The sequence below is a fragment of the Desmodus rotundus genome, chromosome 3 (genome assembly GCF_022682495.2).
Source record: "Desmodus rotundus isolate HL8 chromosome 3, HLdesRot8A.1, whole genome shotgun sequence".
Lineage (NCBI taxonomy): Eukaryota > Metazoa > Chordata > Mammalia > Chiroptera > Phyllostomidae > Desmodus > Desmodus rotundus.
This window is the reverse complement of record NC_071389.1, coordinates 167,193,517-167,209,532: the sequence shown is the minus strand read 5'-3', so window position 1 is coordinate 167,209,532 and position 16,016 is coordinate 167,193,517. Positions and strand designations below refer to the sequence as shown.

Below are 16,016 nucleotides of genomic sequence, written 5' to 3'. Positions count from 1 at the left end.
TGCGGGGCCTCACTTGTGCTGCAAAGGCCTCTGGGTCTCAGTTTCTAACTGTTGTGAGCAGCATGCCATCACGCTCTGTGTAAGGCCAACTGGTGTCTTCCTCCATTGCATTTGCTAAATACTGAGGGAAGAAGAAGAGGAGGAAAAAAAGGAAGAGGAGAAGGAGGGGGAAAAAAGGAAGAAGAGGAAGAGGGGAAACTTCCTTAAAATGTAAAAATAGAAATATACTCGGCAGCTGAGGCAATGTGTTCCTATGAAACAAAATAACATCATCATATTTCTTTGGTATTCCTTTGAATTTTGTCTTTTCATGGTTGCTCTATTTCCCAGCTGATCTGATCCAAATAAAAATTTTAGTAATGTTTTATTATCATTTGAAAAGTATACTATTAAAAGCTCAAGTTATGTAAAAGCATGAACAACAGGAGCAGATTCATCTATAATTCCCCCACTCAGAGATAACCAATGTTAATATTTTATTTATAGCCTTCTGGGCATTTTGCTATATATATACTTTTAAAATAAAACTAGGTTCTGTTCTATGTCTTTCTTTATTTTTGTCACATATTATGGCCTCTTCCTTGATTTCTTCCCTTCCCTTTTTCAACCACTCAGTCCTGAAACTTTAAGGAGGAGCCAAGTTCAGTGTCCATGCTGGGCAAGGAGTACACCAGGAGATGAGGTGGTCCAGGGTGAGGGAGCTCAAAACAGAGCAAAGGAGCCTGTGTGGAAGCCTGTCCAGAGTGGAGAATCAGAACGTGAGGGGGGGTGAGGAGGGCACCCACACTGAAGGAGAGCCTGGCAGGGTATCAAAGGTAATGAGGATGTTTCTGTGACCCGGTGACCCCACACAGAAAGTCAGAGGCCAACCTAGGTGAAGACGGTGGCCCTCAGAGCAGCAAGAATCCGGACTCAGGATGTGGGAGCTTCCCTGGGAGGGGGTGAGAGGCCAACCTGCCAGAGGACAAATGCTTGTGGGATGTGACCCACTTGGGGTGCCTAAGCCCACGTGGGCCGTGAGGAGAGCAGGGTGTGTGTAAGTAAGGGGCCTGGGTTTGGAAGCATCAAAGTTATAGTTTAAGGAGAACCAGCATGCTTCCATGTTACTGGTCAAGGAGTCAGCCCCCATGGCAACTCTATGAGTGGGTGATAACCACAATGTCCTACCCAAAATAGCTCTGCTTAGCTCTTACACTTATACCCAGGGCTTCTTTTATGGAGTCAACCCATCTGGTATTTGGTCTTCCTCTTTTCCTGCTAACTTCTACTTTTCCTGGTGTTACTGCCTTTTCCAAAGAACCCTGCCTTCTCATGATGTCTCCAAAGTAGGGTAGCTTCAGTTTTGTCATTTTTGCCTCCAGCGACATCTGGCATCCTTACAAATTGAATTTTTCAACCCAGGAATAGTATATGTCTCCATTTATTAAAATCTTTCCTATCCTTCAACATGGTATTATAATATATTCTCTCACATTTCTTAAGTTTTCCCATAATATTTTTATTGCTATTGTGAATGGTATCTTTTTCACAATGTATTGTTTCTTTTTAGTATACCAAAAAAACTATTGAGTTTAATGCTTATTTATAATTAATCCCCTAGATCAACCCTATTAGTCACTTAGTTCTAATAATTTTCAATTGGTTCTCTTGGTTTATAACTGCTTTTTAATTTATTCTAATTAAAATTGTGCAGTCATTAAATATTGTCAATAGCACTTAGGTGTGGGGGAAATTTTTAAAAATGTAAAATGGTCATTAAGTAGTTAAATCATTTCTTCACTTATCAAACATTTACTGAGCACATACAATCCTAGCCAAGTTACGTTATCTAGATCATTGTTTCTATAACTGCAAAATGTAAATAATCAATAAAGCTATCTAAGGATTAAATAAGACAATGAATGTAAACTGCTCAGCACTGCACATGGTAAGTGCTCAATAAATGTCAGCAGCAGTGGCACGCACTATAAGCTGCCCTTCCCGGGGTCCGCAGAAACCCCTAGAGAGGGAACGATCAAGCTCCTCTGATTTTTAAGTCCAGCCAAGTCTGTAAGTCTTCCCCCTCCTCCCCTCTGCCATCCATAAGGGTGGGACTCATTAACAAGAAAGCAAGGGGGGGGGAGAGGGGGAGGGGGAGAGGGAGAGGGGAGGAAGGGAGGGAGGAAGGAAGGAAGGAAGGAAGGAAGGAAGGAAGGAAGGGAGGGAGGAAGGGAGAAAGGAAGAAAAGGAAAGGAAAGGAAAGGAAAAAAGAAATTTATGAGAAATTCTTTCCAGAATTTACTAACCTTGGCCATTTGTCATTTCTGAGGCCTTCTACATATAATAGACCCTCAATAAATACAGATGGGTTTCAAACAAAATTAGAAAACTAAAAAACCCTCAGATAGTTCTACTACCATGTGAAGGTATTAATAAGCCAGGCTACTTAATAGATAATTCAAAAATAAAATCTGAGATAATTAAACTAAACCCATTCCTATAAAATCTCATTGAGCTGGCTTACAGTGCCATATGCAATATTAAATTTAAATTTAGAAATAGAACAATTAAACGAAAACTAAATAACTTTTAAAATATTTTATAAGTACCGCGCGCTAACCGATTGCGCCACTGGAGCTCCCTTTTAAAATATTTTAAAAGAACTTTAATAATTATATTCTCCTCCCAAAAATTATGCAATACTCTGAATCGTGTGCTGATCACTGCTGCTCAGCTTTGCAGAATCTATACCTGCCTTTCTTATTACGTAATAAACTGAAAAACTGCTTGTATTCCCTATTAGCCAAAAGCCTGATTCTTCAACAAAGTGTAAAGTAAGTAAAATCAGACACTCTGACTTACCCACTTCAGCCAAAGTTCTGATACAGGACTCCACCGAGGCTTTCTGTGACGGGTTTGGCCAGGTGCAATTGTAAATTCTGAAGGCAGATTGTAGCAGCTGAATAAAAACTGGCTGATGTGTCTGAAAAGAGAAAGAAGGCAGGCAAAGAGGCCGCTAAACCATTAACACACCTGATACAGTGTCTATGCATTATCCAAAAGGCTCATCAAAACAAAATACACACCATCTTTTAGTTACAGGGCTATTTAATGCATCTTCATTCAAAAAATATTTATTATGTACCCACTTCATGACAGGCACATGCCAGACACTATAAAAAATCAATTATTTGCATTTTAACTACATTCTTAATCAGAAATAATATGGGATTTCTTGAAACCAATGACATGAATTTAAGTATACTTTTTATAACCTCTGGTTTATTTAGCAGCATAAATAGAGAGAAGGTTTTCTAGATTTATTTGTTTGATAGTATGTTTTGGTTTCACCCAATGGGTAAGCAGAGGAGACAACAACTTTGAAATGGTTCTATCAAACTGTTTTAAAGTTTTTCCTAAAAAAAATATAACTGAAATGATATTTTTATAAGAGCAATACCCAAACATTATAAAATGTTTGGAAACCATAGTAATGAAAATCACCAATAATCCTACTAGGTAGAGATAATCAGTATCACAATTTTGAAGATACTTTACTGAGTTTTTCCACGTACATATGCGTACAAACTTGGGTGACGCTGTAAGGCAATTCTGTAGCCCGTTTCACTTACTCTTACTTCATGTTCATTTTCCTGATCATCAATATTTCTTTTGAAATGATTTTTAAAAAGCCATTCTACAGATATACTATAATGTATTTAGCTATCCCCCGGTTTGTGGTGGATGTCAATTTTTATGCTTATAAAGACTTGAATGAAAATCTTACTATATAAAATCCTGCTAATTCTTTCAGGATAAATTACTGAAGTGAAATCACTGTGTCAAAAATGCCTGCCCATTTAAAGAATTACGTAATTTATTTCACCACTTGGCAAACAGTCCATAAACAACATGAAAACTCCCATGATGTGTAGAGGGAGAACAAGAACAAATTAACTTGAGGATGGGGCCTCTTTATCTGAAACGAAACCTGGCAAACCCAGACAGGATAATAGCAAATTAATCTGACAGAACAGTGACCTTCTGAAGTGTAGGAAATGACTTCCGGACCAGACTAGAGGTTTTCCCCACTCGGATGAGGCAAATCGATTCTGTGTGAAGGAATGCCCTGGCACGTGTTTGTCGAGGTTACCTGGAGGCTGGTGCTGTTGTCTGAAAACGGGGAGTTAAAGAAGCCGCTCACTATGTTCATTATGGACTCCGTAACACACTTCTCCAGGAAGGTGTCTGCGTGTTTCCTGTCCGTGGTCGTGTTGCAAACCTGCGGGTAGAAACAAAACGACACATTGTATCACATCTTTGAATTGTAACTCAATGCTGGGACCTTCTAAAAATTGTCCTGAAATGGTTGTTGTAACATTTCTTCTGCTTTTGAAAGGGTGGTTTATAACTACACAATTTTACTTACAGTATCAAGCCAAACAGAACACTCAAAGAGGATAAAATCCTTTCCAAAAATTTTGACTTTTTAATCCACAGATTTATGTGGGAAGCATGGGTGTGTGAATTTGTGGGCTTGCTTCTCAGGGTAGGGAAAGCAAAAAGAGACAATGGCAAAGTTGAGGATGAATCAGAGAAGAACACAGACTCTGCTCTCTACATGTGATTAAATTTTGCTCAACAAACTGTAAACTTCCAAGTATGTCAGGACAGACAAACTTCTAAAGCTAAGATACATGATTAAAAACAAATGGAAAAAAACCACGGGTGCCAAAAAGACAAGAAACAGAGATAAAAAGAAGAAAGGGAGGAGAGGATACAATGTGGAAAAACTAGGGCAGAGTAAGAAAGTATTTGCGAAATTATGGTGGGTAAATATTACGGCGGCCATATGTTCCAGATGTTTCAATAAGGTGACTAAGCAAAAGAATAAATATAATTTAGTGTACTATTGCTTTAAAACCTTTTCCACAAATGAATGCACAAAAGAGAAATATTCCTTTCTCAAACCACGTTTCCCAGTGTTTTCACTTGAAAAATAACAGTATTTGTCAAATGAAGGTAGAAAGAGCGCAGGGCTTGTTTTGCTTCCACGTTACTTCCCGTTGGGGTAGTTTACTTTCTCCTCCTCTGTTACTGACATCTACCCAACAAGGCTCTATTACAAGTAATCTCATAGAGTTATTGCAGGGACCATGCAATGAAAGAAAATAAGTTATGTCAAATTACATAATCTTTTCATTATTGTTCCAGCATATAACATAGTGCGTGACATAACAAGATGTTCGATAAATGTTGTAAAATGAATGAACCCATTAATTTAAAAAATGGAAGAATAAGAAAGTACTATTATTTTGTTTTAGGTTAACTTTGCATTAGGCTATATTTGTGGAACATCTAACCAAGGACTAAAATTTAAAGTGGCCCCAGAACTAATATAAAATTGATTTTCCCATGATGGATGAAGTAGGATTTACTGCATTTAGTATCTTTCCAGCACAGGCTTTTATAGTGAAATTTTCTGATCTGTGAGATGAAGACATATTAAAGCGGAGTAGGTAGCAGACCAATTCTGCCATACCCCGCCCAAACACCCTTCCTCCTCACCCGGTGACGTCTCACAGAATTGCGTGGGGCTCTCTGGAGCTGTCATAGTATCACACACAGCATTATCTATGAAGGCACACTTGTTAAAGAACCAACAGGGTTTGTCTTAGTCAGTGGATTAATAAATGTAGTTTATTTCTACATCAAGGCTTCCCTCAAAATCCTGGGTATTAAAAAGTCTAGGCTTAAATTATTGTTTCTTAAGGAAAGTAGGCAAAATGTCACACAAAGGAAACTAATTATTATTGTGCAGACAGGATGTTCTGTTGATGAGCTGGCAAAGTATTGAGTAACAAAATAAAACATAATTTATAAATTATTACATGTGTATTACACCAAATTTATTTTTGTCTTCATTTCAGCACAACCACTAAACACATAACTATAATCAAGATTCTTTTTCTGATTCATGTTCTATTATAATAAATAATTTTAAAGTGCACATAATTTGAATATATCTTCATCACAATATGAATAGTGTAATTATTTTCAAAGTGTGTATAATTTGAATACATTATCATTAGAAATATAAACTAAGTCGAATGTAAAAAAAGTTTTTTTAAAGTCTGGGTAAAATAATTTTAGCATTCAAGCACCATTTTTCATTTGGATCATTTCTGTTTATTTAATATAAAGAAGAAAAAACTCACAAAAGAAAAGGATACTTTATGTATTTTTTGTTTTAGTTTTTTACTGAAGCCCCTCTATCAACCATATGCACATCTTGACTCCCAGTTAACCCTTTGAGCTATCTGGAATTTGCTGCTGTAGGTGACCTGATTTCTACAACCCGATTAATTTTGTCCCGTATTGATATCCAGCTGTCCTCCAAACATTTACTGAACAGTGATTTCTTGCCTCATTCTTAGACTGCTTAATGTTTGCCTTATAGTACGTCACTAGTCACTATGTAAACCTTTACCCATTATCTCTGCTATACACCATGTCTCATCATCTGTAAGCATTTTAATCCGACTCCATAAAAATGAAATGATTCACAATTTGTAAATTGTTTTACAAGTTGAAAAACAAATCCGCTGCCTTTCCCAAGAAAACTATAAATCCACATTTTAAAATATTTGTCCTTTTCAATTTCCAGATGAATTTTACTATATGTTTGTCAAATGCCATGGATTTTCACTTTGGTACATAAATTATTTTGTTACAAGTAAATTTTGGATTAGGAGTTAGAGCAGTGAACCAGATAAAATAAAGCCCCTACTCTATTAGAGCCCTTATTCGAATCAAGAGAAATATACAATAGACAAATTAGTAAATATATAAATAAGTGGTAAAATGGGGCAAATAATAGATTCCAGAGAAAAATAAAGAAGGGCAAGCAGTACCAGAGATAGTGCAGGTGGAGAGGGTGTAGTCAGATTACCGTTTCATTTAAGTTGCTTGGGGAAGGTCTCTGTATAAGGCAACATTTAAACCTAGAATTGAAGGGAGAGGAAACAGCCATGGAGGTTTCTAGAAGAGCAAGTAAAACTTTGTCCCCAGCAGCAGAATGTAAGTCCCTGGACACCAGGAACTAGTCTGACTTGCTCACCACTGCATGTAACGAGCACCTCCGTACACAGTAGAAAATTAAAATCATTTATTGGAAAAACAAATATTAAGTGAAATTTTGAAGCATAATTATGTCTAACATTTCTTCCTTTGCATACAGGATGTCCCTTGTCTCCTCTGCTCTAAAAATAACTGCCAGTCTGCCAAAGATGACAGATTAGGTTAAATAAGTTGTCATATGCTAGAGTAGCACATTCCAATAGGACTGTCTGCCATGATGAAAATTTTCTAATCAGTGATGTCCAAGACAGTAACCACTACACACACGTACTCTCCGAGCATTCGAATGCGGCTGGTGCTACTGAGGAACTGGAATTTTTATTTTATTTAATTTTACCTAAGTAAAATATAATTTTTTCACATTTTTTATTATTGTTCAAGTACAGTTGTCTACATTTTCCCCCACCACTCCCTCCACCTCAGCCATCCCCACTTCCCACCCTTAATACTATCCCCCTTTGGTTTTGTCCATGTGTCCTTTATACATGTTCCTGAAAGTCCTCCCCCTTTTCCCCCCCATTATCCCCAACCACCTCCCCTCTGGTTACTGTCAGATTCCTCTTAATTTCAATGTTTCTGGTTATATTTTGCTTGTTTGTTTGATTTATTGATTAGGTTCCACTTATAGATGAGATCATATGGTATTTGTCCCTCACCATCTGGCTTATTTCACTTAGCATAATGCTCTCCAGTTCCATCCATGCTGTCACAAAGGGTAGGAGCTCCTTCTTTCTTTCTGCTGTGTACTATTCCATTGCGTAAATGTACCACAGTTTTTGGATCCACTCATATACTGATGGGCACTTAGGTTGCTTCCAGCACTTGGCTATTGTAAATTGTGCTGCTATGAACACTGGGGTGCATAGGTTCTTTTGGATTGGTGTTTCAGGATTCCTAGGGTATAATCCCAGCAGTGGAATTGCCAGGTCAAAAGGCCAATCCATTTTTAGTTTTCTGAGGAAATTCCATACTGTTTTCCACAGAGGCTGCACCAGTCTGCATTACCACCAACAGTGCACTAGGGTTCCCTTTTCTCCACATCCTCTCCAACGTTTATTTGTTGCTTTATTTATGATGGCCATTCTCACCAGTGTGAAGTGGTATCTCATTGCGGCTTTAATTTGCATCTCTCTGATGGCTAGTGATGCCGAGCATCTTTTCATATGTCTCTGGGCCCTCAGCATGTCCTCCTTGGAGAAGTGTCTGTTCAAGTCCTTTGCCCATTTCTTAACTGGTCTGTCTTCCTGGAGTGGAGTCATGTGAGTTCTTTATATATTTTGGGGATCAGACCCTTGTCTGAGGTATCATCAGCAAATATGTTTTCCCATGCAGTTGGTTCCCTTTTTATTTTAATGCTGTTTTCTTTAGCCATGCAGAAGCTTTTTATTTTGATGAGACCCCATTTGTTTATTCTTTCCTTTATGTCCCGTGCTCTAGGGGACATATATTGGTGAAAATACTGCTGTGTGGAATATCTGAGATTTTCCTGCCTATGTCTCCTCCAGGACTTTTATGGTGTCATGACTTATTTAAGTCTTTTATACACCTTGAATTTATTTTTGTGTATGATGTAAGTAGGTGATCGAGTTTCATTTTTTTGCATGTAGTTGTCCAGATCTCCCAAAACCATTTGTTGAAGAGGCTATTTTTACTCCATTTTATGCTTCTGCCCCCTTTGTCAAATATTAATTGACTGTAGAGACTTGGGTTTATTTCTGGGCTCTCTATTCTGTTCCATTGTTCTGTGTCTGTTCTTATGCCAGTACCAAACTGTTTTGATTACACTGGCCTTATAATATAGTTTGATATCAGGTATTGTGATCCCTCCTACTTTGTTGTTCTTCTCAAAATTGCTGCGGCTATTCAGGGTCATTTATGGTTCCATATAAATTTTTGAAATGTTAGTTCTATATCTGTGAAATATGCCATTGGTACTTTAATAGGGATTCCATTGAATCTATAAATTACTTTGGGTAGTATGGACATTTTGATGATGTTAATTCTTCCAATCCAGGAACATGGTACATGCTTCCATTTGTTTGTGTCTTCCTTAATTTCTTCAGTATTGTGTAGTTTTCTGAGTACAGGTCTTTTACCTCCTTGGTTAGGTTTATTCCTGGGTACTTTATTTTTCTTATTACTATAGCAAATGGGATTTTTTTTCCTGATTTCTGTTTCTGATATTTCATTGGTGATATACAAAATGCCTTTGATTTCTGAATATTGACTTTGTATCCTGCTGTTTTGCCAAATTAACTTATTAGGTCGAGTAGTTTTTTGGTGGAGTCTATAGGGTTTTCTATGTATACTATCATGTCATCTGCAAACAATGAATTTTACTTCCTCCTTTCCAATTTGGGTGCCTTTCATTTCTTTTTCTCATTTGATCTCTGTGACCAGAACTTCGAATTGTATGTTGAATAGAAGTGGTTGGATTTGTGTGACTAGACATCAGGGGGAGGATCCAAGCTTCAATCAGCCTGTTATCACAGTTGGGAGAATGGATAAGATCAGCAAACAAATGATTGTAGATATAGAAGGGAGCAAGTCTAAGATTTGAGCCTGGCACATTCCAATGTTTGAAGCTGGAAAGACTCATAGGAAACAGCAACCAGAGGAGTGGCCAATGAAGTAGGAGGACTAATATTCTGGGGGCCAACTGAAGAAGTGTTTCAAGAAGGAGCTGATCAACTACGATAATTACCATCAATGTTGTGAAGGGCAGAAAGTATGATCCAGGACAGGGACCAACCAATCATCAATCAAGAAGAGCCAAAGAGCATTCATTGCATGTGGGAACCATCATTATAATTCAGCATGAAGGTTGAGTAGAAACTAAAATTACACCTGAGGGAAAGGTGCTACCTCCAGAATAAGCTTTATAGAATATTTTAGAATATAAGCTATAGAATATTTTATGCCCCCCACTTCCCTGCATTGCTAGCTAATAAAACCATATAAAAAGAACCCTTTAAAGTGAGAATTTTCAATGGCTCATTCCACTTAAGAAAGTCAAGAAAATTAGAGAAGCAAATCATCAGTCAAAGAAAACCTATTCAATCCTAACAAATTAAAGACCTTGGAAAGTGTGTTTCAAAGTACATATAAATTTTGTTTTACTCCTACTTCCTATGATCTGGTAAGCTAAGTAAAGACAAAGAATGGCTCAAGTGACATATTTGAAAATAAAATACTCTGATATATCTTGTTAAGCAGTGATTGATGGGACAATGACATGACACTGTGTTAGGTGTGCCTCTTAAGTCATTCCTTGGTCTAATTTCATCTGCCCATACATCACTTAGAGTACTGTGGGCCATTATAGAATCTCGAAATTGATAGCAAAATTGGAAACATCTTCAAAAGAAAAAATACAGCCTGAGGCTAACATTAACCACAGCCCACCCTCCTCCACGTGCTCCCTCCACATGACTCACATCCCCTGACCCCGCAGCAACAATCAGTCATGAAGGCCAAGAAAAGCACGTCTGCCCTACAAACACCAATTTGACCTGCACTGGAACACAGATCACAGTGGGCTGTCGTTAGGGCTCAGAAGACAGTGGAAGAACTTGTCGTGGGTCTAACGGCTTTGCTGCCCGCCTGAATCTGGAGCACTCACAGGACATGGATGCAGTCTGTCAGCAAATCGGAATGGACTAAGTATGACACACAACCTACCAGCAGTTTATTAAAAAGTCCTTCAGGAAGATTTTCTTACATGGGTCTCAACAGGATAAAAGAAAAGAGGGTGCAAACAGGAAAATGAAAGATACTAATTAAGGTGTCTTAATAGAGAGCTTTACCCAAGAGCAAAAAAAACCCCAAAAACAAATCTCCTGGTAGCACTGACTCCACAGAAACAAAAGTAAGGCACAAGGTGCTATGAGTGTTACTACCTATTAGTATTTTATGTGCCTGTTAAATAAGATTATTCACCAAATTTCTACAAAAATAATAATCTGCCTCATGCTGGCAGATCCTGCCTGAAGCACTGGGTTCCATCCCAAATGACATATTTAAAAAAAATACCAATTAGAGAGAGCCCAAAAGTATACTGAAAACCATAATGAGCCCAGAAACCGTATCAGAGGAGGAACCACTGGGAGACATGGAGAAAACGATAAGACTATCGGAACGTGTCTGAGAAGCTGTTATGGGAAAAGTACTGGATTAGACTGCAGCAGACTCCCCAGCCCTGTTACAGCTGGGCAAGTCACCCCGGGCTAGTAAATAATCTCTCCTCAACTCAGGTACAGTCTGAGGTCAACCTAAATGATCTTAAGTTCCTTTAAGTTGTACAATTTTATCATTTCAAAGTCGATCACTAGTGAGGAGAATATGCTGCTTAGAGTGGACACCTACGCCTTGCCGGACTGAATCATTCCAAGTTGCTGCAAAAGGAGAAATAGGGAAAAATGATCCTATATAAAAAATTCAGCTCAATCTAAGAGGTTTTAACAATTAAAGTTGTACAATAATAACACCAGTTATCTCAAAAATAGTGAGATAATTGTTAATGGAAATATATACAGGCATGTGCTAAAAACTATATGACTGCCAGTCTCTTCCTATGAGATCCTATGATTCTTTAGGTCCCATTTACCAAACCCCTTGCCTCAGGATTACCTTTAGCATTACTCACTGATGTAAATCAGTTGTTCCCGGATTCCATACCTTTGTTGTAACATGTGAATTTAGTCCATCTCTATGTTAAGTCACCATTGTGCTTTTCCAGCTTCATGGATCTGGTTTCTGGCTCTTGTCTATGTTGATGGGCTCCCTTTTGGTTATCCTCAACATTATTATTTGCTATAGGTCTTGGGGAAGTTTTTGGAAATTGCTTTCAAGGCTATTATAACCTTATAATATTACCATTGGTGTTACAATGATACAGATGAAATGGGTGATATTACCCACTCTCTTACCAAGTAAGTGCCAAGCAGGGACTATGAAGTATCTCATTGAATCCTCTCAGTAACCCTATAAGGAATCTGTTATCATTGTATTCTTTTTACAAATAAGGAAACTCAGACTCAGAGGAGGAAGTACTTTGCCCAAGGTAAAACTGAGCTAGTACGAGGCAAAATCTGGACTTGAACTCTGGTCTGGCTAATGCCTCTAAAAAGCCTATTCTTAACTACTCTTAACTACCATGCTCAACTGTAATAGTTTGCAACGTATTGTCCCTGGACTGGCAGCTTCAGCATTACTCGGGAACTTGCTAAAAATGCAAAGTCTCACAACCACCGAATCAGAAACTCTGGGGGTGGAGCCCAGCAACTGTGATTTCACAAATACTCCGGATAATTCTGATGCCGGAGAACTACTGGCGTTTGAGAACTACTGCTCTACTGAACTAAAAATTTGCCTAGAAGGTCACAGGCTACTTATTTAACCACGCTTTTTATATTTGAATTTGAAAGTGTGTGGTAGCTCCTCAATCTTTCTTCAAGGGGAGAAAGACAAATCAGATATGGAAAAGTGAGGATTCCTGCCCCTTCCCTAAAATAGAAAGGCTGACTTCTTGCCATTCTTGGTAAGGAGATAAGAGAGCTGCTGCTTTAAAATATAAATAAGAGGGAAACAAGACAGAAAGAAAAATGCTTTTTGCAGTATAGCTAAGCTGTCATGGTTAGACATAATGAGTGAATAGACTCCGACGATCCTGAAGTTCCCCTGTTTTCTTTATAATAAATATTAATTGTCTACTTAAAACAGTGAAAATAACACTCCTTCTTACATGCATACTTTTTTAGAAAAAGAATGTATACATCTTAGCCTTACGAACACATCAACTGAAAGAGTGTTTCAAAGGTAACATAATCAGTGGCAGCTGTCATCAGCTTTCTTCGGTTTAAAAAATAAGTCTTTTTAGCTTTGCAGCTCCTGCTGCCTAGAATGTGACCTTGGTCTTTTTCAAGCTTATCTTTAGTCCATAGCACCATGCAACTCTGCAAATCAGCCTATAATCTCTCTACTATCTCTCTGCACGTGCATTTGTAAAGCTGTCATAAGCATATAAGCCATCCTTCACTTCAAGGTCTCCGGAGATACTTGTGGCCAATCAGGTACAAGGACTTTCATAAGGTCACAGCAGGGGTGGGGCATGGGGTGTCGATTAGGAGTGGTATGTAAATCCTGCTTAGAACGGGGTGATTTCTCCATACCTGCAGCTTTCCTGAGGAAGGCACCAAGTGCCTTTGAGTTCTAGAGGAAGGAAGCACAGCAACTGTCTCTGCACAGACTTGGCCATAGCGGATCTCACTCATACTACACGGCACCAAAGGTAAAACGCACACATTTCACCTGCAAGCCTCAGCTCAATAATTCAATTCCTGGACTGGAATAATACATGATTTATGTTATTATCCCAGATTGCTCTTGGATGGCTGGATCGGCAATGGATGTTCTCTTACATCCCCTTTGTCTTCCCTCCTTCCAGAAAGAATCGTGGGGAAGTAGTGAACTAACAGGTAAGAGTCAGCATTCATTCTCATAAGACAGTGAAGATGTGGACCTCACTAACCCCACTCCCCCAAGCATGTCTAAGTGAGGCCCACTGACACCTACCAGCACTCAGCAACTGGGAAACCAGAGGATTGGGGCAGGCCATCATCATAGGTCTATCCTCTACCAGTGAAACTCTTATTTCCACTTTAAGTCCCTTAACTTTAAAGAAAAAACCACAGAAGATTTTTTTAAAAAAACTCAAATAATAGAGCCTGAAAATATTGGTATTTCATCATGCAAAAAAAGGGTTAAGATATCCCAACTAAAATTAAGTGCAACCTATAAAAATGATTCTTTCCTTTATTCATTCATTCATTTGCTCAATATTAACGGAGCAAAACATATGCTAGACAGTATCTAAAGAATGCCAACCAGCTCCACATGTTCTCCTCAATCTGCACCCCACCCCCCCACCCAACAGCCAAAAGCAAGGAAATGGACTGGAAGTAAAAAGCAGAATATATTTTGACTGGCATGAGTAAATACACTAGGTATTTATTCAATTACTGGAGAACACTTCCAAAGAAGACCTTTATAAGCAACAGCGAGCAATGCTAAGTCCTGAGTGGTCTGCTCAAGTAGCTCTCTGCCCAAAAACAGTAGTTAAGACCTCTTGAGATCTTTTCCATCTGTGATTTGTAGTTTCATTCATGATAAGAGGTTGAATACCAATTGATATCTTCCCAATGTCTTCTCTAACCTATGTAAAAAGGGCGCTGAAATTCCATTTAATAATAAACCAATGTATATCGACAACTTTACTGAACACGAAGTAGTACTTAATGGTCAAAGTGCAACTTACCCTTGCCATATCCACCAAGAAGTTCTCAAATAATTTCCAAATGTGGTTACTCGTGTAAATTTCTTTCATTTCCACTTCAGTGTCAACATAACAGTGGTTAACAAAATTCACATAAGCAATTTTAACCTGTACAAGTTTCAAATACAAAAGAAAGTGAGTTTTCTTCATTGTTCATTTTCAGATCTCAATTATGAAAAGTCAAATAAAATCTGCATTAGTTCCCATGGTAGATTATAGCACATTTTGTGTCCACCTGGGAAGTATTCCCACCTCCCTTCTTTTACTAAGAAAAGCTGTCCCCTCACCTGTGACCGGGAAACACATGACCTCGTATTCCATTCCCTTGGGCCCAGAGGTTGGTGTGAGAATGTGTGCTTACTTAAACCAAGTCTGTTTGAGGCACTAGGAGTCACACCTCTCCCCTTCCCTCTCCCCTTCCCTTCTCTTCTTTCCTCTCCCTTCCCTTCCCCTGCTCTCTCTGTCCCTGCCATAGTCTCTCTCTCCTCCTCCCTCCCCCACCCCGTACCTCACTGCGAAAGTGGGACAAGGTAAAACTGAACTCCAAGAAACCATCTTCTCCCAGTGTGCGGTAGAAAAGCATGCTCGGAAGAAGAAAATAAGGCAACACCACAAAGAAAAAGGGAACAAGAGATGGAAAGAATTCTGACATTCTTTGAACCCCTTAATCCATCTGAAAATCTATCCCTCAAATTCCCAAATACAGGAATCAATAGAATTCCTGCACTTTTAAAATTTAAACTAATTTAAGTTGGGTTTCTGTCACTTGCAATGAACAGAGGTCTAATGTCATGTTTAAATGTGTGGACTAAATAATACTTTATTGTCATTCAGAACTACTTAAATTACTATTGCTGAAAAAAAACAGGTTCACAGTTTACAAAAAAACTGTATTATTTTAAGATTTATTAAAATTCCTTTCTAGATTTAGCAAAATTCCTCATAAACGACTAGAGTGAGTCTTACCAACATGTAACATTTTTTAAATGTGTAGGGCAATAGTTTGTTTTTCATTTTCTTCTTTTCTTTCTTTCTTTTTATTGAAAATATGATGACTGTTATAAATCTCCCCAGAAAGTGTATATATATGGGGGACCCCCCAAAAGGAAGGAATTGTCTTCTAGAGGGTGGGCCAATTTGTAGTACAGGCTTCCCCACTAGGTAAGTGTTCTAGGAACTCATCTATGTCAGTGTACTAGCTGGTGTTGTGAGAGGCTGTGTTCAGCTTCAGTGGGTTTTTTTGAAGACTCTTTCAACATGTTTCCCCATTTCATGATGGGTGATTTATGAGCGCACCTGCCCACACCACACTGAGAGTTCAGTAGTTTTTGACTCAAACCAGCATGACCCCCTGCCCCACCCTCCCTATTCACCTGATCTTGCCCTGAGTGACTTTTTTTGTTTGTCTGTTTCCCCAGATGGAAAAAGTCCCCAAAAGGAAATGTTTTGCCAATATGGAAGAGGTGAAACAAAAAATGGCAGAAGCACTAAAAGGCATTAAAATTGATGGGCTCCAAAACTGTTTTGAGCAGTGGAAAAACATCTCAATAGGTGTATTGTATCA

The 16,016-nt window shown here is 38.4% G+C and overlaps 1 protein-coding gene across 1 annotated transcript in view; it reads right to left on the bottom strand.

Annotated features, from left to right (window-relative positions):
* Positions 1-16,016, bottom strand: part of ITPR2 (inositol 1,4,5-trisphosphate receptor type 2) — a 431,766-nt gene that overhangs the window by 216,372 nt on the left and 199,378 nt on the right. The window contains exons 32-34 of the mRNA XM_053921707.2: positions 14,435-14,560; positions 4,133-4,261; positions 2,842-2,962 (exon numbers count right to left, since the gene is read on the bottom strand). Of these exons, the coding sequence (XP_053777682.1) occupies positions 2,842-2,962; positions 4,133-4,261; positions 14,435-14,560 (376 nt within the window). The remainder of the gene's footprint in view (positions 1-2,841; positions 2,963-4,132; positions 4,262-14,434; positions 14,561-16,016) is intronic.